We start from the raw sequence: 21,866 nt of genomic DNA on the forward strand, positions 1-21,866 counted from the left end.
AGCAGGCCTGTGAACACGTCTGAGTTAATATCATAACACCTACAGAATCGCCAGGTGAGTCGCCGTTGTAAACAAGAATTTGTTCTTACTGTAATAATGACTTGCCTGGTTAAATCAAGGTTAAATCAATGAAATTAAAATAATAATAATAATAATAATCCCCTGGTCCTCTCAAGCTGGTAGGAAAAGCCTTAGTGCATGCCTCATCAAGCGCTACCCTTACGTCTGAAAGAGTGACTTGCATAATATCTGTGTTTATATATTTATTACGGTTTATTACTGTGGTTTGGTGTAGCTATTTAGGTGTTTGCTTGCAGTGCTGTGTTATGTAGGCCTGCATGTGTATGTGTGTGTGTCCTGTAATCACGGTACCCGCAGCAGTGTGTGTGTGTGTTTTCTGTGTGTGTGTGTGTGTGTGTGTGTGTGTTTTCTGCGTGTGTGTCCACAGCTGACCTCGTACCCTCGACTGAGAGAAGAGACGGAGAGAATTGTCACCACCTACGTCAGAGAGAGAGACAGCAAGACCAAAGACCAGGTGTGTGTCTGTGTGTGTGTGCGCGTGTGTCTGTGTGTGTGTGTGTGTGTGTGTGTGTGTGTGTGCGTGCGTGCGTGCGTGCGCGTGTGTGTGCGCGTGCGCGTGCGTACATGCGTGGAACGTAAGATGTATGTTTTTGTACATTTGCACAGTTTGTACTTCTATGTGGATGACATGCCTGCATGACACGTCTTGTGTCTTGGCTGACAGGTGCTGCTGCTGATCGACATCGAGCTCTCCTACATCAACACTAACCACGAGGACTTCATTGGGTTTGCCAAGTATGAAGAATTGATTTATTTGTTTGTTTATTTATTTAAGAAAAGGGACAATGCACATGAATTAACATGAGCACGTGAGTCCATCATGTAAATCCAGTGCCAGATTTAGCCATACGGGCTAATTTTCATCTGCAGTCCCACTGTTGTCCCATCATTGGTAGAAGCATTCTACAGCTACACACTCCTAGCACCTTGATGGCTGTGTTGCATTATGCTTTATGATGGGTTTGAGAATGTGAATAATGCTTATGTGGGATCCCCCGTCCTGCAGTGCCCAGCAAAGGACCACTGCTAACGCTAACAAGAAGAGAGTCATGCCCAATCAGGTACTGCACACACTCATATCAAACACACACGCCCCTTAAGCTGTGTTCACACCGAGATATTTATTTTTCGCTCTGTCGCTTGATTCAACCCTTTGGAATCGCTCTGTCGCTCTGTTTAAATCGCTCATCAACAGGCACACGAATTGACGGACATGTGGGGGCTATAACGTTACGCAATGTCATGATATTTGTCCACTACGAGCCACCGTCATTGTTTACAAGCTAAAGCCTATCAGCGTGCTCCTAATGCGAGCTCCATACCGGTAGTACAGACTTCACTTCATGTCAGCTGTCAGCCTGTCAATGCGGTTTGTTGCCACACTAATAAACCAGCGGTTTGTTCCAAGCCAGTGTGATCCTTGACTCGCTCTCACACGGCAGCCAATCAGCGTTGAACAGCGAGCGACTGATGCCAGCGTATTTTCGCTCGAGTTGGGATATTTCATCTCGGGCGACGAGCGTATTTTCCCCCTATCGCTCTGTCTCTGCCGCCCAGCGATTTTTCTCCCAGGCGAATATACGCTCAATCGCTCGTTTGCATTGACTTTGTATGTAAACTCGATGCCAGCGAAAAACTTGAATAGGTCGGTGTGAACGCAGCTTTAGCAAAGCCCTCACACCACTGTAGCCTCACAGCAGCTGCTTTCTTCTGCTGTTCGGTTAATTTCCTGTTCTTTCCTGGCCATTGTCTAAAGCCCATATGTCCTGTCATTACTACCCCTCCTTTGCTTCATACGTACATACTCCTGTCTGTACCCCTCTGTCTGTCCTCTGTCTGTACCCCTCTGTCTGTCCTCTGTCTGTACCCCTCTGTCTGTCCTCTTTAGTTCCCTCTCTTTCCCCTCTTCTGTTCCTCCTTTTTGATGGTGCAGGGAGAGATTGTTGTAAGTAACTTGTAAGCACTGGTCACTTCCTCTTTGGCTGGGTGGGGGACTCAACGGTCACTTAGAGAGAAAAAAAAGACATTTGTCTAAAAGTGACAAAGAAGAAGGAAGTGAGAGAGAGATTTACCACCCAGACGATGGCCCCCCCTTTTCACGGGGGCCATTTTGTGTCGAAAAGGCAGGGTAAACACAGGTGCAAGCAAAACACGAATGAGGGTTTCCAAATTCCAATCGTGGGAGTTGGAAACCCTCATTAGTGTTTTGCTTGCACCTAGTGTTTACCCTGCCTTTTCCACACAAAATGGCCCCCGTGAGAAGGGGCTATTGTGTCGGCTTAATGTTCCCTGTGTGTCTGTCCATTCTGTCTCCCTGTCTGTCGGTCTGGCAAGGATGAAGAGAAGGTGATGTTGGTTTCTGTGTCTCCATGTTTGTGGTGTATTTTCAGTAGATGCACTAGGGCTTGATTTGGACTCATTTTGGTTATTTTCAAACCGGGTGGTATTTTCCTGCTTTTTGAAAATAACGAGAATTACTCTTTACTGAATATCTGACTGTGTTGTCGTGCTTTTATTTATGAAGAATAACTTTGGATTTGCATGGCTGCTGTGCTGTTTTTGATTGTGTCTTTCCATATTATTATATCAGATTTGGCTTTTAGCGTTGCACCTGCTTAGTGTCGAAGCACATTGCCATTTTGTTGGGTGTGTAGTCAGCTGCTGAACTCTCTGTGCAGGTGATCCGGAGGGGCTGGCTCACCATCAACATCAGCATCATGAAGGGAGGCTCCAAGGACTACTGGTTTGTTCTGACGGCCGAGTCTCTCTCCTGGTGGAAGGATGAGGAGGTACGAGTGTTTAAGATGAGGAGGTAGGGGTGTTTAAGATGAGGAGGTAGGGGTGTTTAGGATGAGGAGGTACGGGTGTTTAGGATGAGGAGGTACGGGTGTTTAGGATGAGGAGGTAGGGGTGTTTAGGATGAGGAGATACGGGTGTTTAGGATGAGGAGGTACGGGTGTTTAGGATGAGGAGGTAGGGGTGTTTAGGATGAGGAGGTAGGGTGTTTAGGATGAGGAGGTAGGGGTGTTTAGGATGAGGAGGTAGGGGTGTTTAGGATGAGGAGGTAGGGGTGTTTAGGATGAGGAGGTAGGGGTGTTTAGGATGAGGAGGTAGGGGTGTTTAGGATGAGGAGGTAGGGGTGTTTAGGATGAGGAGGTACAGGTGTTTAGGATGAGGAGGTACAGGTGTTTAGGATGAGGAGGTAGGGGTGTTTAGGATGAGGAGGTAGGGGTGTTTAGGATGAGGAGGTATGGGTGTTTAGGATGAGGAGGTACGGGTGTTTAGGATGAGGAGGTAGGGGTGTTTAGGATGAGGAGGTAGGGGTGTTTAGGATGAGGAGGTAGGGGTGTTTAGGATGAGGAGGTATGGGTGTTTAGGATGAGGAGGTAGGGGTGTTTAGGATGAGGAGGTAGGGGTGTTTAGGATGAGGAGGTAGGGGTGTTTAGGATGAGGAGGTAGGGGTGTTTAGGATGAGGAGGTATGGGTGTTTAGGATGAGGAGGTATGGGTGTTTAGGATGAGGAGGTACATGCGTTTAGGTACGGGTGTTTAGGATGAGGCGGTATGGGTGTTTAGGATGAGGAGGTACATGCGTTTAGGTACGGGTGTTTAGGATGAGGAGGTATGGGTGTTTAGGATGAGGAGGTACATGCGTTTAGGTACGGGTGTTTAGGATGAGGCGGTATGGGTGTTTAGGATGAGGAGGTACGCGCGTTTAGGATGAAGAGGTACGGGTGCTTAGGATGAGGAGGTACATGTGTTTATAGGGAAACAGTGGAATGATGAGGAGGTACGGGTGTTTACATGGAAACAGTGGAAGCTAAACACTTCTAAATTCAGTTTATTCCCCATAAATCTTGTATGATGTACCTTTATAGTATATATCCTGCTAAATAGCCTCAATCTGTGAAGATGAGGGCTTTAAAGGGGGGACTAAATATATGACTTGTATTTAATAAAGTCACATTTCCCAATACAGACAAATAGCTAATGAGAGATCCAACAGTAATTGTCTAGTGGAGAGGTAATATATCACACCGCAAGCGACTGTAATACTGCTGTGTGTGTGTGTGTGTGTGTGTGTGTGTGTGTGTGTGTGTGTGTGTGTGTGTGTGTGCGCGCGTGCATGCATGTGTGTGTGTGTGCGTGTGTGTGTGCCTGTGTGTGCTTTGACAGGAGAAAGAGAAGAAGTACATGCTGCCTCTGGACAACCTGAAGCTGAGAGATGTGGAAAAGGGCTTCATGTCCAGCAAACATGTCTTTGCCATCTTCAACACTGAACAGAGGTGAGTACTGTAGGCCAGTGGTTCTCAGTGGCTCATTTCCACCACATTTTACAGCCCTGCACAGCCCGTCACCACTCGGCTCTACTCGTTTCAACCCGATGGACGTTTTGCTTCCACCGCTGGTCATCTGCCCCCGCCCACACCTGGTCGTCATAGCGACCGCATATCTGCCCTCCGCCCATGTTCCGAAGTAGGCTATAACATAACGTTACAATTAAATCCCTACACAGAACTTTTAAACTGTTTATGAAATACTGGTGCCTCTAAATGACCTACAGTGTACATGGGCAAATGTGACAATCGGCCAGGAGAATGGATATCACTTTGTTGTTAGTCAAAACTCACATGCGCTGCGCGAGGGACGGGCGCGAGGGACGGGGGTTGCGCTAGAGTGAAGCCTCTACCCCGGCGGCCTCTCACCAGGCAAGACCCCGGCTTCACCAGAGCCCCGCCTGCGGCCTAGCGGAGCCGACGCAGCACTCAACTACAAGCGCCTCCTGAGCAGCGGACTTTTGGACAATTGAAACCACCGCCACGATTGTATTTCACCAGAGGCGAAGGCAGCAACACAAAAGACTGATGGAAAAGCATAACAGAAGAGAAGGTAATCCCCACTAAACTGGTATGCAGCACTGCATTGACAGTCAGTAGGATAGACAGAGTAAACACGATTCTGCCTGGCCAATCAGTCGTCTACAATGTTTTCACGTCACCGTATGAACCCGGGTTCACAGAATAGAACCTCGACGAGGCAGGTACGAAAAGTAGCACGACTCGACCCCAATACAACCCGGGCTGTCCCCGTTTTTGATCGGTGAAATGAGACAAAAAAGCGAGACGAGCTGGGCGGGGCCGCGTTGATACCAGCGGTGGAAATGGGCCAAAAGTGCGGTCAAGTGGGCTCCTTGAGGGGGTCCTGTGGGGTCCCCAGCAAAAAGGGGGATCATTTATTTTCACTATAATTCCATCCATAAGTAACACAATGACAGAATGTATTGACTATTTTGTTCACAGGTTTTATACACTCTCTGTAATAAAAGATCTAAAAGCAGAAGTTTTACATGGGGAACCTGAGAAAAATCTTGTGGGGGGGTCCGTGCTCTATTTTGTGTCAGTTTAGGGGCCCTTGATGTGAAAAAGTTTGAGAACCACTGCTATATGACATAAACATGTGTAACAGTGGCATGTATGCCATTTAGCTGTTCAAATCCCTGGTTAACGAGTGTGAGTGTGTGTGTGTGTGTGTGTGTGTGTGTGTGTGTGTGTGTGTGTGTGTGTGTGTGTGTGCGTGCGCGTGCGTGCGTGTGTGTGTGTGTGTGTGTGTGTGTGTGTGTGTGTGTGTGCGTGCGTGTGCGTGCGTGCGTGTGTGTGTGTGTTTTACAGGAACGTGTATAAAGACCTGCGTCAGGTTGAGCTGGCCTGTGACACACAGGAGGATGTAGACAGCTGGAAGGCTTCGTTCCTCAGGGCCGGAGTTTATCCTGAGAAAGACCAGGTGCTTCAGAGTCCATAACACATTTTGAATGCCTCATCTACACACATGGAATTCAATTATATTTACAAAGGATTCAAATATTGCATGTGGCCAGATAGGTGAACATGTTCAAGGCTAATAGGCTATTAAGATATAAGGGTGTAGTGGGCTCTCTCTCTCTCACACACACACACACACACACACACACACACACACATAGGGCTCTATCATCGCAAAGGCGGTAATTTTGCATTAGCACCCATTTGCACTGGAATAGCGAAAATTGGTGCTGATGGAACGATCGATTTGAAACACACCAAAGGGCTGCCGCGCAGTTACGCAGTGAATATCCCCATGTCCCAAAGCGTGCGCTTACTGTAATTAGTCGTTTCGTTCATATAGGCTATAACACACACATTTAAAAATATTTGTTTCTTTAATAGGGTAGGGATGTGTGAGATTTTAATTCTAGCCTATTTCAATAGCCTATATCAGAATTGTCCCCTCGGGTTAAGCTATTGTTGCATGCTGCAATTGCAGGGAAAGAGGTTACTGCATAGCCTATTGGCCGGCACAACTTTCTCAAAAGCAATCTACTGTTACCTCACACCACAGACCTGTATGTTCGGGAATTATGTAGCTTAATAAAACCATGACAAACGAATTCTCATTTTTAAATCAAAGTGTGTTTTTTCTGCAATGTAGGCTATAGTTGAAAATCGATGTGGCATTCTGGGTAGGGAAGAGTGTGTGCGCGCGCAAGGTGTTGGAGAGAGAGTGACATCCATGCCGCGCCAAGCGAGGATTTCCTGCACTGCGCGGAGAATACTGTGTGCGCCCCATAGCGCTCAGGCGTAGTGGTTTTTTTCCCGCTAAGACCTGCTATTAGGTGGCGTTAAAATTGAGAGCACCCAAGGCCCTTTTTCCTAACACATTGCGCTGGAACGCCTATTTTGGAACGGGCAACGCCCAAACCTGTGTTTATGCTCGGAACATGGCGATGGCATCTTCGCCAGAACGCAAAATGACACTTGCGGGAGGCAGATGATAGGCTAAGAGGCGTACGGACACGCCTGGGCCACGCCTACCCCCGTGTCTGCGCTTAGATTCCAGCACAAAACTGGATGGTGGAGGCAGACGATAGCTTAAGACGCAGAGAAGATAGCATAAGAGGTGCGCAAATGGCTGCGCAAACGATAGCGCCGTACGACGATGGGGCCCATAGAAAGAGAGACAGAAACACTCTATAGTCTCCTTCCTCCAACACTGAAGATAACTCTTCCACCTCTCTCATCCTTGTCATCTCCTCTGTGTCTCTCTCCTCCTATCCTGATCTGCCACTCCTCCCTGCAGGCTGACACTGAAGAAATGATGACTCCTAGTGACAGTGTGTCCATGGACCCCCAGCTGGAGCGCCAAGTGGAGACCATCCGTAACCTGGTGGACTCCTACATCGGCATCGTCAACAAGTCCATCAGAGACCTCATGCCCAAGACCATCATGCACCTGATGATCAACAGTGTACGTCTTTCTCCTCTAGATGTTTCCTCTTTAGTCACCAGCTTCGTTCGTCCACAGGTTTAAAAAAAAAAAAAAGTATGGAGAATTAATCTGATCATTTCTATGACTTGAACTCGTATGGAAGAGTATGGAAAAATGTTGATGATCTGTTCTAAAACATATATACACATTTTATTTTATTTCCTGATACACAGTTTGGGATCATCATGTTTTGTTTTCGTTTTTTAACTTTAGCTATATTAGTGGCCAAAATCTTTAAATCCTGTGAAGAAATTAGGGTCTGGAAAAAGTCTAGACTTTTTTTTAAATGTGTACACTGCAAAAGAAATCCATCTTAAAGGAAGACTTGCTGATTTTCAACCAGCTTTGTATCATTACAATGATGCAAATGAACAATGTTGACCTTCCCTCCATGTTGCCTGCAGCAGCGACACCTCCTCGTTGATTTGCCAGCACACAGGCTGTGGAGCTGGTAGGGCCAGTCAGGCCGGGGCCCGTTCTACTTTTGAACATCAAATGTGGGGGAAAAAATCGAATAAAAAAATCAAATTCTTCGTGTGTAGTTGTGCATAATAAACAAACAGGAAGGGACGCGCTCTCTTCCCCTCCTCTCACCACTGACCTCGAGAAAAAACGGGCTCTCATGTGTTCTTCTGGCTACAGGACAGACGCTCCTGTACGCATTTCCTCTGGTGGCGCTGATCCAGACAACACCGGAGCCGGGAAAAATAGAGTCCGCGCACTATGTGGAGACTTGCTCCCAGTAGATTTACTGTATGAGTTATGTTTCGGGTCGATACGACCTTCATCATTCTGATGGGCAGGGTATTTTGCGGTGTTGATGGGCCCGACCAATTTAAGATGTGTTCCGCGGCTCCACGAGGTGATGCGAAGAGCGTCAGATGATGCAAAACGCATCATCTGCGATGTGGAGTGATTCAAGGAACATTTTGAAGTTTGTATAATAATCTCTTTTTTTTTGGTTATAAAAAATATGATTTTAAGATTCAGTACTAGGTGAAATGACTTAATACCCTGGGCCACTCTCACCTGTGTAGGAACCCAGCTGGACTGATCGTCCCTCTCCTTTCCCTCCCATCCCCAGGCTAAAGACTTCATCCACTCGGAGCTGCTGGCCTACCTGTATTCTGCCGGGGACCAGGGCAGCCTGATGGAGGAGTCGCCAGAGCAAGCCCAGAGGAGGGATGAGATGTTGAGGATGTACCACGCTCTGAAGGAGGCGCTGGTCATCATAGGGGACATCAGCACCACCACCATCTCCGCCCCGATGCCCCCACCTGTAGACGACAGCTGGCTGGCCAAGGAACCTAGGTAACGAGCATGAAAATAAATATATATATATATATATATATATATATATATATATATATATATATATATGTGTATATATATATATATATATATATACAGTATATATATATATATATATATATATATATATATATATATATATATATATACGATTCAAAATACAATGCTACAGCATGCGCTGGGATGCGTCATCAGTGATGTTAACTTTGGTCGTAAGGTGTTTCGGGTCTATCGAACATCATACACCCTCGCCCAGTAGACCCAGCCGAGGCCGATTAAGACCCCGACCCGCGTCCCGGAAGCAGCCGCTCACGGATCAGCCTTCCTACTCTGTCTGCAACGTTGCCCGCGGAAGGGTTGATCATGCCCAATCCGCTGCAATAGAGCTAGTGCTACACTATTGATAGATTGATAGATATATAGGAATGCACACAAACTTACGCTGGTAGGTATGAACAAGACTGTATATTTAAAGTAGTAATCCATTAGATAAGGGTTTCTTTTAGCTTGGGGACAAACAGTCATTGTTGCACTGCTTTTGCACTGTACTTCAAATAGATCACAAACAGTGTTGCTAATACTGGGACGTCTTTGGATTTTCTGGTGAGAAAGCTGAGTCAGAGTCTCTGTAGATACCGGTCGTTTCTTTTGTGTGTCGTTACACTAATTGATTATGACCTAAAATTGCTATAATATCCACCCTGGATAAGCAAGAAATGTCTCCCAGGGGGCGCAAATACTGTACCTTTACTAATAAACCACAGCCATTTTTAATTGAATGTCACCAGTCATTTTGTAAGGGGGCTATCACCTCGTTTTAAATGGCGGACGTGTCATTTTGAAATAAAAACTCTCTCTCCCCACCCCCTCCTGTGGTCTCAGCCCTCCCCCAGGGTCCCGCCCCGCCTCAGCTACTGGGGCTCCACCCAGCCGGCCCGCCGGGAGGGGGGCCCCCCTCAACTCCACCCCAGCGTTCGGGGGGCCTCCCGTCCCCACTAGACCTGGACCCCCGCCAGGCCAAACGGCCTACGACCCCAACTCTGGTGTCCCCCCTCCTCTCATCCCTTCCAGACCGGCCCGCGTGCCCCCTACACTGCCCCCTGGCATCCCCAGGTAGGAACGCATGTGTGTGTGCGCACGCACACGCACACACACACACACACTACAGACACAAACAAACAAACAAACACACACACACACACACACACAGTCTTTCATCTTTCTGTCAGACGCTGTTTGTGATTTGGGTAGAAAGGAGACTGGCGTGGTCAAGGGTTGCCCTGGCTTTTGGTTTGGGGATGGCTGGTGCATGACTAGCTGGTAATATTTTTCCCTGCATGTCTTTTCTCCCACCACCCCTCCACCCCTCCTCTCTCTCCCTGCAGCAGAAGACCCCCGGCTGCTCCCAACCGACCCACTATCATACGTCCTTCAGAGCCCTCCCTGCTTGACTAGACACACGCAAACGCCTTTTCTTTTTTATCCGTTTATGCACACTTTGTTTACACTTTTCTATTTCTGTTGTGTGGAGATAGTCATGACAGGTTTTTATGTATCTTCTTATTACTACATAATTGGTATACCGTAATTGGTAATCTGATGCTGTTCCGGTTCTGTGCATTTCAGAAGCATTATATGTATTTAATTTGGATTATATGTTTATGCTAGCTTTTTAACAAAGTATAACACCCTTGGATTATCTGCATTTAAGTATTATGAAAAGGGAGATTTTATAATTTCATCGACTTTCCGGTTATGAACCAGCAAGTGATCTGGAATCTAAATATTTGCTGACTTCATTTGAAATGAAGTGTGTCTGGAAACAATAAGCGGTTCATAACTTGTTCATTTAACAATAAGAAAACACTCCTTTTTAAAGGTCATTATTGCATCAGTTGTATGCTCGCTAACTTTTTGTCAGTCATCATAGACACTAAGCACCTCAGTAAGTAGACAGGAGTTTTGGTTAAAAATAAGTAATCTTCCTCTTAATTGTTTGTATGGTGATGCTAGCAAGGTAGCCGGCAGCCATCGTATCACTTTATTAAAATTAGGATGACCAAACCCAGAAAGCAATTACATTTGTATGCCTTAATATTGTTAATAACATTGTGGATGTATAGTTAGTTTCAATTACAGTTGCAATTCTTGGTAATTCTATTTTCTGGACCAATCAAGCATGATGCAGGAGGAGGAAGCAGGGTGGTACTGCAGTATTGGGACGTCTTCTGATGTGTTACTGATAATTATAAAACGGCTCTCTCAAATCAAGCAATCTGATTGGTTCACAGCCATTGTATAAATCCAATAACCGAGTCCAATAACCCATGGCCATGGCCATGGCCATGGGTTATTGGTTGCCATGGCAACTCTCTTACTAAAAGCCTTTGGTTTCAAAAAAAACAAATGGCGGAGACAGCTGTCAGATCCTTGTGAATCGATCTTCGCTTATAACTTTACTAATACTTCGCAGAAAATGATGTTTTGTACAAGAATAGATGCGGGCTAATGTCTTCTTTGCAAAAGAAAGGCTGTTAACCCCGCATTTAACCCCGTAACGTTAGTTGGTGTCGGGCTTTGCAGAAAGCACTCAGCTTCTCAGCAAGCGCTGAGAATGCAACGCTGCGCTCGAGCTGCCTGTCGGGGTTTCCAGAAAGCTCTCAGGTTCTCAGCAAGCGCCAGGATTGGCCAATGTCAACTTCAGTCTCCAGAACGATCCAATCAAATCACCCGCACGTTCTTGCGGTCCCGCCTTACAGTAGTGTTTCAACTGACTCTATCAGAATGACATGCCAGTCGGAGTCGGACTTATAGTATTATTATTATTATTATATTATCATACTTGGAAACCGTTTTATAAAAGCAATATAGCACTCGAGCTGCGTGTGTTGTGGCATATATCCCCCTGCTCAGCTGTTATCCCACTCGGCCTGCGGCCTCGTGGGATAACAGCTCTCTCAGGGGGATATATTTGGCACAACACACTGGCTCTCGTGATATATTGCTTAATTATACAGTCTCTCCGAAACACATCACCTGACGCCACCCCATCCGTCTGCACTACTCACCCACACAAAGAAGTTTTATTCGTTCGTAAAATTCTTAATATGTACCCAAGTGCCTCGTACACCAAAAGCGTTTGTTATTTTGTAATTGTTTCATCAACTCTGCGCAGAAAAAAAGAAATCTGTTATAAATGGACCCATTTTGCAGGTGTATAAAATGGACTGAATAAAGGGATAGAAAAAATAGGTGTGGCGGCTGGTGTTTCTTCTTGCTGTTCTCCATTGTTCTTCTGAACTTTTCACACACCACCACATGTAACCGCCAAAGCCTTCCTGTGCTGTCATTACACTTCAATTCCATGCTTTCATTTCATCCTCCATCTCCATGCAGTTAACATACATTTTGCCCTTCGCCCTCTGACCCAATCAGTCATATATTGCACATCAGTCCTGTACAGGACTACTGTATATTAGGGCTGTGGCGATTCACTTATCTCCCGATTCGATACTATCACGATTCTTGGGTGCCGATTCGATTTATATTGCGATTCTTAAGTATTGCGATTCTACGATTATTGCGATTCGATATTACGATTTATTGCGATTTTTGTTTATTTTTTTCTTTTCTTTTTTCAGTTTGTTTGCTTTTTTACACTAGATTAGAACATGGGAAAAGTTGAATCATACACTAGAGACTGTATATTATATATCATGAGTAGGGCTGGGCGATATAGTTAAAAACAGGGGCGGACTGGGATCATAATTCAGGCCGGGCATTAGATACCAAGCAGGCCAGGCCGATATGGGCCGACGTGTGTGCCGGCGTCCGAAGGACGGCGGCGAAAAATTTGGGCTGTTTGAAGCCAGATTTGGGCCGTTTGAAGCCAGATTTGGGCCGTTTGAAGTCCAATTTTACAATGAGATGCACCCACTTTAACCCTGAAGTGTAATTATTACGTCAGACTAATAAAGTAATAAAACCACTAGTAAATCAGTAGGCGGCACCTGGCCTGCTGTTCAGTGAGTGGCCTGACTGCAAGCACCCAAAAAAAAAAAAAAATAATAAAAAAAAAAATCCGATTATCGATTCTGGAATAAAAGATCGATTCAAAAAATCGTGACATTAAAAATCGTGATACTTAGGTGAATCGATTTTTTTCCCCGACCCCTACTGTATATACTGTATATATTGTAATTGGGCACAATAGTCAAATGGAGAGAACTGCACAGATCAGACGCCATGTTTCACTTTTCAAAGTCCAGCCCGACACGAGGCCCCTCCCTCCTGGCTGGATGATGGAGCTGTGAGTTACCGTGGCAACCGTGTGTTGCCAACGGCAACAGTAAAGATATTAGTGATATCAATTGCTTTCGGGCTGACTGTAGCGCTGCACAGGAGTGTATAAAGGTATGCAGTCCTCTGTTCTCTAGATGTCTTTCTTTGTCACTCTTCTCTGTCTCTCCATTGTGTTTGTAGGCTGTGAGCTACTGATGCTCATAATGATCAGAGCCTCGTTAGAAATCTCATCATGGTCTTCTCCTCACACAGACGGCCTCCCCACGTCCCTGCTCGTCCCAACCACTGATGATGATCGATGTTCCCACACTGACTTTTGTCTCTAGCCACCCACTGGCTCAGCCAGCAGGAGGTGCTGTACTGCAGCTCAGCCAGCAGGAGGTGCTGTACTGCAGCTCAGCCAGCAGGAGGTGCTGTACTGCAGCTCAGCCAGCAGGAGCTGCTGTACTGTAGCTTGTGCTTGTTGGACTTGGCAGGAAAACCACATTGAGGAAGTGTTTCTGTTGTCTAGAGCCGTTGCGGCATTTTGTTGACTAATGAAATCAATCAGTCAATTCGTTTTGTCTTTCGTTAGACAGAGAGACGGGAAAATGAGGTTGAAATAAGACAAAAGTCGCTTGCTGTGCCAAAAACCTCACAGCACTGTGTGTGTGCCGTTTGCATTAATACCTTTGGTGTTATATTTTTGCCCTACAAATAACTGCACTCGTGCAAAATTGCATCTGTAGATAGTGTAATACTGTATTTACAATGTATGTCTAATGTTAATCTTGTTATCAAAGAAATATATTTGTGAATATTAATGTGCTATTAGTAGCATCCGAAATGCATTTCATACATCTCATTCCTGTACTAATTCTCACTAACGTTTAGAAATACCTTTTAACCTCTCTTTTTTTTTTTTACCTTCCTACCTCTATTTACATGATCATTCCTGGGTCCCAGAAATATTGTTTTGACATCTATTGAAAAAAAAATGACTGACCCATGACCCACTCTTTGGTGATCTAGGTCCTAGATCATCACCAAAGAGCACAACAATGGAATACTTTATTCTCCTAGATTCTAGGAGAATAAAGTATTCCATTGTTGTGCTCATTGTAAGTTGCTCCAGATAAGAACATCAGCTATAAGTCTAAAATGCAAAAAACAAACTGTGGGTGCAGTATGACCCTCTACCTGCAGTTTGACTCAATAAAGCAGTACTTGTAATTTTTCCTCTGAACCTTAATGTTGGACATAAATAACCAGGCACATTAGTTTGAATGTACAGGACCTCATACCCCCTCGACTGCAATCCAAACACAGAATCAGCAGATAAAACAAGTAACACCTTTTTTCTTTCTTTTTTTTTTATGAATACAGCTCAATTTCAGAGAGACACAGAAAAAACCCCACACTGTACACTACAGTAGTCTTCTCCTCAAATGATCATACTGTATGTTGTTCCCTTTATCAATAAATACCAAAAAAAAACAAATCAGTCTGTGTGATCTCCTGATTCCACAACAAATCAGTCTGTGATCTCCTGATTCCACAAGCATCTGTCAACCCTAAGGATGTATTATTTAACAATTCAACAGAGTATTTGTTCTGCACCGACATTCTTATACCCCCAAACATTACATTTTAAAATGTATAGCTCATGTAAATGTTGTTCTAACCTTAGAGAATGCTTTAAAAAATGCAAATCTGCTATACTTTCCTTCAATCATAGATGCTGCAGTAGTACTGTGCATACATGTACAGTACCACACACCTGCAGGCTTTAAGTTCAAATCTGGCTCATGGTCATTGCCACATTGTTCTATTGTCACTTTCCACTTTGTACTAATGTGAAAGAAATGCCTAAATAACTAGCCCCTACTGTAAAGGAAGAAGCTCATATTTGGCCTTATTCTAGATGCACGCAGCGACTGGATCAAGGAAGCTTTTTCTACAAATGGCTTTTAAGTTAAGTACAGTGTAGAACCTGGTGTTTAATTAATACAGATCTTTTGAAGGGTTTGATTTAAAAAAAAGCGACATCCCACTTAAATACCAACTTTAACCTACAGCATTGTTAGTCAACAACACCCAATGTCAGAATCACTCAAGCTATATGACAAGACAAATTATTTTATCTTAGTTTATCTTGATCTTATATCTTTGGTAAGGTCAGCCATTAGGGGGAGCTACATCAACAAGTGTCTACACTCGTTGCTACCTCCCAGCAGCGTGTGAGGCGCACACAAGCAAGCTGAGTTATGGTATATGTGAAATCTATTTTTCATTTTTGTGATAAATGAATTGTCTTGTGAAATAATGGCTGTGTTTGCAGCCCCTTGTTTTGGGGTGGAGCTGTAAAGGTTGAGAAACAAGTCTACACAATTCAATACTCGTACTATCTAGAATTCTTATGTTTTTGCACAGCGATTATGATGACATAACTAATGTCAAACTAAATATTTGTTGTGTAAAAATGCATTTATTAAAAGCAGTGGCTCCTGTGAAAACCTGATTTTAATGATTATGTACACTAGTATCAAACGAAAGTTCTTAAAAATCCACTCAATGTCTCTCTTCTGAGTACAATCAAAATGTCCGATTCTTTGACAACGTAAACAATGATCTGAAAAAAGCCAGTTTGACTGCCTGCAAGACAAAATGAAACATACACAGAGCACAGAAGAAGAAAAAAACACAGCTTATAAATCACACTATTAATTCTCCTGACAGATACGTGGATCAACATACAAACTGCATATATGGCTCTCCAAGGTTATTTGCACACACACAGCATTGGATTCACACGGCACGTTCCATGCTATTGAGGCACACGTTCTAAGCTCAAAGTAACCCTCTTCCTTACTTTGTTCCTTTGTCTACAGATCAGCACATGAAAAGAAATCAGTAACACCCTCGATTAGGCTGAAACTCACTAAATAGAGACACTGCGTAACGCGTCATCATTCAGAAACCACGCCCAAGACGGGGGAAAACAGAAACCCCCCCCCCCCCCCTCCAATCCTGGCGTTCTCCTATGTCACGTGCATGGTTGCGTGTTGCACACAAAGATCGTATATACAGAAGATGAACACTCCAACTTACTTCCTTGACAGCTAAATCCACATTTTCTTCTCACCAATTCTCAATGGCTTCCTTGTTTTGCTCAGGAGTACAAAAAAACTTTAATTTGCGATTTTTTACATTTGTTGTGTGCCCAGCCCACCACACAACAGCTTTTAGCTACAGTATGTTTAATTCAAGGAAAATGACGCTGGTGAATGGGAGTGAACGGACCGATTTCCCCCGTGATGGGCGTGGCCTATTTCTTGCAGTGTCTCTATACCTGGACCCATGGAAAGGAATCACAGGTGTGATGAAAAGACCTCACCTGTCAGGAAGAGTAAATAGGCCAACAACACTATTGCACATTCAGCCGTGCCATGTAAACTGGTGATGAGATGTGTTACCAAGTTACGAGTCCAAGAAGAAAACGCAGTTTGCTTGATATTTTTGAATTGTGGCATGATGAACCAGGTCATAGGGTTAAGGAGTGTAGGACACCAAGAAGCGTTCTTGTTCAGTATTTGTGGGCAGCGCCTTCATTTCAAAATATTTCCCCTGACATTAAAGGCACTGAGTAAAATGACATAACCAACAACTGGCTATCCATTATGATCTAGTGCCCCATTATTGTTCACAAACCACTCTAGACACCTCCCAAAACAAGATCAGATAGCTGAAAAAAACATGTAATTAATGTGCCCTTCGAAGAGTTGCATTGCTGATGGAGCATGATCAGAACGGGTAACCGACTGAGCATCTCGTATTTTAGATGTTGTTCTCATTTGCCACCTGCCTTGCAATGGGGCTCGATAACATCTCTATGTGCAGACCCTCCTCTTATCGTCAAACAGCTTGCGGACGGTGTAGACCTACGAAAGGAGAAATAAACAAGAGAGCAACATGTGTTCAACATCAAGTTTGTGTGTTTGAAATTGTGCGATTGCGATTCCTTTGCGGTTCTTGAGCGTTTGAACGACGGGCACGTGTTGACCACTCGACTTACCTGAGTGAGTGCCACACACAACATGACCAGGAGACTGGCACAGGACCAGAAGGAGACTCTCCAGAGGTTGTCTTCCAGAAGGTTCCGGTCTCGTGCCTCGAAAGCCCGCAGCACGGTCTGCATCTGCCGGCTCCGCTCCAGGCGCCGGTGCACTGAGTCCATGGACTCCTGAAGGAAGAGAAGGAGGAGGTGAAGATAGAGACAGCGATGGCAAGCAAAGGTTTGGTGGACAGAGAGATGTTCTTAATATATCACTAGGCCATGTCGACGTAAGTCGAGAGGCAAGTTTATTTTCTGTGCTGTTCGCTCTTTTTTTCTTCCTCTTCCTGGATTTCCCGTTTTCTCCCCAATTGTACTTGGCCAATTCCCCCTACTGTCCGCGTCATTATGGAACCCACCCCAGAGTGGGCAGACCACGCCCACCTATGCAAGTGCCGGGATTGGCCAGGCGCCCATGCTCAAGTGAGCCAATGGGATGAGTTGTCGAGCTGTCAAAAGAAAACAAAAGGCTTGCTCCTGGCCAGTCCCTGTGCTTAACTGCTGCGTAGGCGGGCGAATGGCGGATTGGGCGAATTGGGCAGACCCGGCGTGGTCTGCCCAAACCTGCGGTGGGTTCCATAAAGTCCCGGTCGTTGCTCCACCCCCTCTGCCGATCTAGGGAGAGTTGTAGACTAGCACCATGCTTCCTCGGATACATGTGCAGTCGCCAACCTCTTCTTTTCACCTGACAGCGATGCGTTTCATTGACAGGACGTAGCACATGGAAGGATCACGCTATTCCCACCTGTTCAGCCCATCCCCTTCGAACAGGCGCCCCGAGTGACCAGAGGATGCACTACTGCAGCGACCAGGACACATACAGTACATACCCCTAATCCGTCTTCCCACCCACAGACACATCCAATTGTGCCTGTATATATGGACGCTCGATCAAGCTGAAGGTAACACGGGGGCTCGAACCTGCGACCATCGGGTTGGTAGGCAGGGAATCTACCGCTGCACTAACCAGGTGCCCTTCTGTGCTGGTTTTGGCTGGGATCTGATCATTCTGCCAGTGATGCATCTCTGACTCACTGTGTGTAGGTGTGTGACTCACTGCGTGTAGGTGTGTGACTCACTGCGTGTATGTGTGTGACTCACTGTGTGTATGTGTGTGACTCACTGTGTGTATGTGTGTGACTCACTGTGTGTATGTGTGTGACTCACTGTGTGTATGTGTGTGACTCACTGTGTGTATGTGTGTGACTCACTGTGTGTATGTGTGTGACTCACTGCGTGTATGTGTGTGACTCACTGCGTGTATGTGTGTGACTCACTGCGTGTATGTGTGTGACTCACTGTGTGTATGTGTGTGACTCACTGCGTGTATGTGTGTGACTCACTGCGTGTATGTGTGTGACTCACTGTGTGTATGTGTGTGACTCACTGTGACTCACTGTGTGTATGTGTGTGACTCACTGTGTGTATGTGTGTGACTCACTGTGTGTATGTGTGTTTTGTGCCAGTCTGTTGGCAAATCCACAGCTGGATAACCACAGCATGTGGCCAGCTGGCTAACCTGCAACTAGAAGGCAGCGTTAGTAGTTTTCTAGTAGTTGCATGTGGGTAGAAGGCAGCGTTAGTAGTTTTCTAGTAGTTGCATGTGGGTTGCTTTGCCAATTATCCTGCTGGCTTGTTGGCTAACAAAACAACAAAACGATTTAGGTTGATTGAGTTGACTCTTCTCAATCTAAAATCAATGAATCGTGCTTTGGATTATAGGCTAGGACCAGAGGGACAATTGTGGTTGCAAAGAGATTTGTATGGCAATGCCTCAATCTTAAACCTAGAATCAAATCCCTTTTCCCTCACGTCATCAGCAAGATTGAAACAAAATATATGCATTTGCTCATGGAAAACATGGCATGTATGAGACCGAAGAAATTATTGCTCAGTGTGAAATACAGTAAGATACTCGGAGTCATAAACAATCAAAATATGAAACAAAGCAGACTAAATTACTCTCAGAAATTCCTTCAAATTCATGCATTAAAAGGTGCAACAACTGGTACAAGGGCTCCATTCTTTTTAAAGGACAAGTGGTACTTGCAAACCAAACAAAATGTGTTTCAGTCAAACTAAACTGATCTTCTAAACTAAAAACACAACACAGGGCTCTAATAATAAGCTGCTGGGACAACAATTAGTTGATTAATCGATTAGCCGATCAGCAGAAAATTAATCGCCAAACCTTTTTTTATAAATGATTCATTGTTTAGACTAATGTCATGAATATTTTCCGGGTTCTTTAGTCTTCTATGACAGTAAACTGATTCTCTTTGGGTTGTGGACTGTTGGTCAGGAGGACAAAAGAAGACATCTGAGGATGTCACCTTGGGCTTTGGGGAAAAAGTGATCAACATTTCCCCCCACTTTGTGACATTTTATAGACCAAACACGGGGGCATGGTGGCAGTGGAACACGGGGGCATGGTGGCAGTGGAACACGGGGGCATGGTGGCAGTGGAACACGGGGGCATGGTGGCAGTGGAACACGGGGGCATGGTGGCAGTGGAACACGGGGGCATGGTGGCAGTGGAACGGTGGCAGTGGAACACGGGGGCATGGTGGCAGTGGAACACGGGGGCATGGTGGCACGGGGGCATAATAATAATAATAATAATAATGATTGGATTTATATAGCGCCTTTCCAAGGGCATGGTGGCAGTGGTAGTGTTGTTGCCTCGCACTCTCGCCTCACAGCAAGAAAGTCCTGGGTTCAATTCTCGCCTGGGACGCTGTTGGCACTGGGGCTATACTATGTCTACCTATGCCTTCGGTGCCCACATGGGCTATCTCGTGAAAAGGGCCTTTCTGTGGGGAGTTTGCATGTTCTGCAAGAACATGCAAGAAGATTGTCGTATGAAGAGGTTGGTCCCGTGCTTCACTGCAGCTGCCCACCGCTCCTGACCTGAACCGTGGAGAAGGACGAGCCAGGCTGGGAAAATTGCAGAGGACAAATTTCATAGTGCCTCTAAGCATGTGTGTGTACTGTGTGTATAACGGCATTGTGACAAATAAAGACGGGGTTTGTCCGTCCTGTACCTTTTAAACGATGAATCGATTAGTTGAGAAAATAATTGTGAGATTAATCAATAATGAAAATAATCATCAGTTGCACGCAGCCCTTGTGGTGGTGAAATCATTTCCTTTTCTGTATTAATTTAAGAATCTAAAGCTGAAACAGGGTGTCAGTAGGGGATGCTTCTCACCCGGATGTCTTCCAGCTTGTACTCCAGCATGCTTCCATCAGGCTCCTCTAGCCCCGCCCACTCGTCATCCCCGCCAACATCTCCGCCTTGTCCCTCAATGATGACCTCAAAGAACACCATCTTCTCTGAGAAGCGACTGAAGCTGTTGTCGAAGCATATTTGATAGTCTCCCTCTTCTGTATGCTCCACCCTGGAAAAACGAGAAATGCATTCAAAGAGAATTGAAATAGCTCCAACACTTCTTGGAATATGAATGATAATTGCAATCAAGGATTGAGACCCATCAGAGGTAGCACTAACATGTGGACTCCGTCAGAGCGCCGAGACTCGACGATAAGCTGGAAGCCTCCGGGGGAGATGATGGTGAAGTCTACATCCATACCTGCCCCTGCTATCACCTGGATATGCATGCACACACACACACGCACGCACGCACGCGCGCGCGCGCACGCACACGCGCACACACACACACACACACACACACACACACACACACACACACACACACACTTGGGTTAAGTGCATTGCAAGCCTGAGCACACTGTCCTCTCAATAAGAAGACTCTCCCACTAAACAAACATGCTAACAACAAGGAGGGCAGGCACTTATGAGTGCTGACTCTACACAGCAAATCAGACAGTGTTAATAGATCTTTCAGTTACAATTATTTGGTGTGGCCAAGTGTAGAGTTGTTTATACTAGTCTACTTTGATATAGCCTACCTAATGCATAGTTGACTTCTTCTTACCCATTCAGCACCAGGACAGCTAAAGAAAACGAACCCATTGGAAAATGGCAAGCTAAACCACACATGTGACATCTACAGTATCCTGTGGAGCCACTTATTATGCTTATTAGACGCCTTATTGCTCACCTAACTTCCAATATGAAGTTGCTATCACCTTTGTAGCCTATCTAGCTAGTAGCGTTTGGTAGCTAGTAGTTTACTGTTATCAAAATATGCGCGGTACGATGCAATGCTAACATTGTTATTTATAATGCTACAATAATAGATCACTGGGAAGGTGCTATAGCCACTTGCCTGATATTCGACCTCCATCGTGCCATTCCTCACTGCTGTCTGAAAGAAACACTCGGATGTTCCGGCTGGCAGCTGGAAGGTGAACTCGCTGTCTTGGCTCTGTCCGAAAGGCCGCACCGAGTCCAAACAACACGAAGCGAACACTACTAGCGCAACGACAAGCACACGCGTTCTGCTGCTCTCCCCCTTTTCACGGCTGAGGTCCATGGTGAAGATATATTTCCCAAAACAAACAGCACTATCTAACTTCTGCCATCTTCTTCCTCTGCATCACTCTTCCGCAGCACAACTTTGCAACCCTGTGATTGGATAGAACCCACAAACGAGGAACATACTGAAGACCAATCAGAAGAGAAAGAGTAGCCATAATCTTCCTCCAATCGCTCCATCGCTGAGCTGCTGAGCTACTGTATATCTCACACACACACACACACACACACACACACACACACACACACACACACACACACACACACACACACACACACACACACACACAGACACCACTTTGTAATAATAAATGCG

At 45.3% G+C, this 21,866-nt stretch overlaps 2 protein-coding genes across 4 annotated transcripts in view; one reads left to right on the forward strand and one right to left on the reverse strand.

The window, feature by feature from the left end:
* Nucleotides 1-11,970, forward strand: part of LOC310794093 (dynamin-2-like) — a 31,658-nt gene extending 19,688 nt beyond the window's left edge. For 2 of the 3 annotated variants that reach the window (XM_083655982.1, XM_083655984.1), the window contains exons 11-20: nucleotides 449-535; nucleotides 746-816; nucleotides 1,088-1,142; nucleotides 2,760-2,870; nucleotides 4,257-4,366; nucleotides 5,750-5,861; nucleotides 7,194-7,361; nucleotides 8,467-8,693; nucleotides 9,576-9,806; nucleotides 10,079-11,970. In XM_083655982.1, coding sequence (XP_083512108.1) covers nucleotides 449-535; nucleotides 746-816; nucleotides 1,088-1,142; nucleotides 2,760-2,870; nucleotides 4,257-4,366; nucleotides 5,750-5,861; nucleotides 7,194-7,361; nucleotides 8,467-8,693; nucleotides 9,576-9,806; nucleotides 10,079-10,148 — 1,242 coding nt within the window. In that variant the 3' untranslated portion in view covers nucleotides 10,149-11,970. The remainder of the gene's footprint in view (nucleotides 1-448; nucleotides 536-745; nucleotides 817-1,087; nucleotides 1,143-2,759; nucleotides 2,871-4,256; nucleotides 4,367-5,749; nucleotides 5,862-7,193; nucleotides 7,362-8,466; nucleotides 8,694-9,575; nucleotides 9,807-10,078) is intronic. The other variant, XM_083655983.1, reaches the window with a different exon arrangement.
* A 2,383-nt stretch (nucleotides 11,971-14,353) lies between these two features.
* tmed1b (transmembrane p24 trafficking protein 1b) lies at nucleotides 14,354-21,615 on the reverse strand. The gene is made up of 5 exons (XM_083655582.1): nucleotides 21,342-21,615; nucleotides 20,600-20,697; nucleotides 20,300-20,489; nucleotides 17,050-17,217; nucleotides 14,354-16,915 (listed from the first exon to the last, which is right to left on the reverse strand). The coding sequence occupies exons 1-5, from the start codon at nucleotides 21,546-21,548 to the stop codon at nucleotides 16,865-16,867; spliced, it is 714 nt and encodes a 237-aa protein (XP_083511708.1). The 5' UTR covers nucleotides 21,549-21,615; the 3' UTR covers nucleotides 14,354-16,864.
* Nucleotides 21,616-21,866: the final 251 nt, after the last annotated feature.

This window comes from Poromitra crassiceps (assembly GCF_964638095.1).
Source record: "Poromitra crassiceps genome assembly, chromosome: 19".
Lineage (NCBI taxonomy): Eukaryota > Metazoa > Chordata > Actinopteri > Beryciformes > Melamphaidae > Poromitra > Poromitra crassiceps.

What these genes read in the sequence shown, in the direction of transcription:
- tmed1b (XM_083655582.1), bottom strand. Translation starts at nt 21,548, where the DNA reads ATGGACCTCAGCCGTGAAAAGGGGGAGAGCAGCAGAACGCGTGTGCTT. An exon ending in CGATGGAGGTCGAATATCAG is followed by an intron (nt 20,698 to 21,341) that starts GCAAGTGGCTAT and finishes ATGCATATCCAG; the next exon opens with GTGATAGCAGGGGCAGGTAT. An exon ending in CGCTCTGACGGAGTCCACAT is followed by an intron (nt 20,490 to 20,599) that starts GTTAGTGCTACC and finishes TCGTTTTTCCAG; the next exon opens with GGTGGAGCATACAGAAGAGG.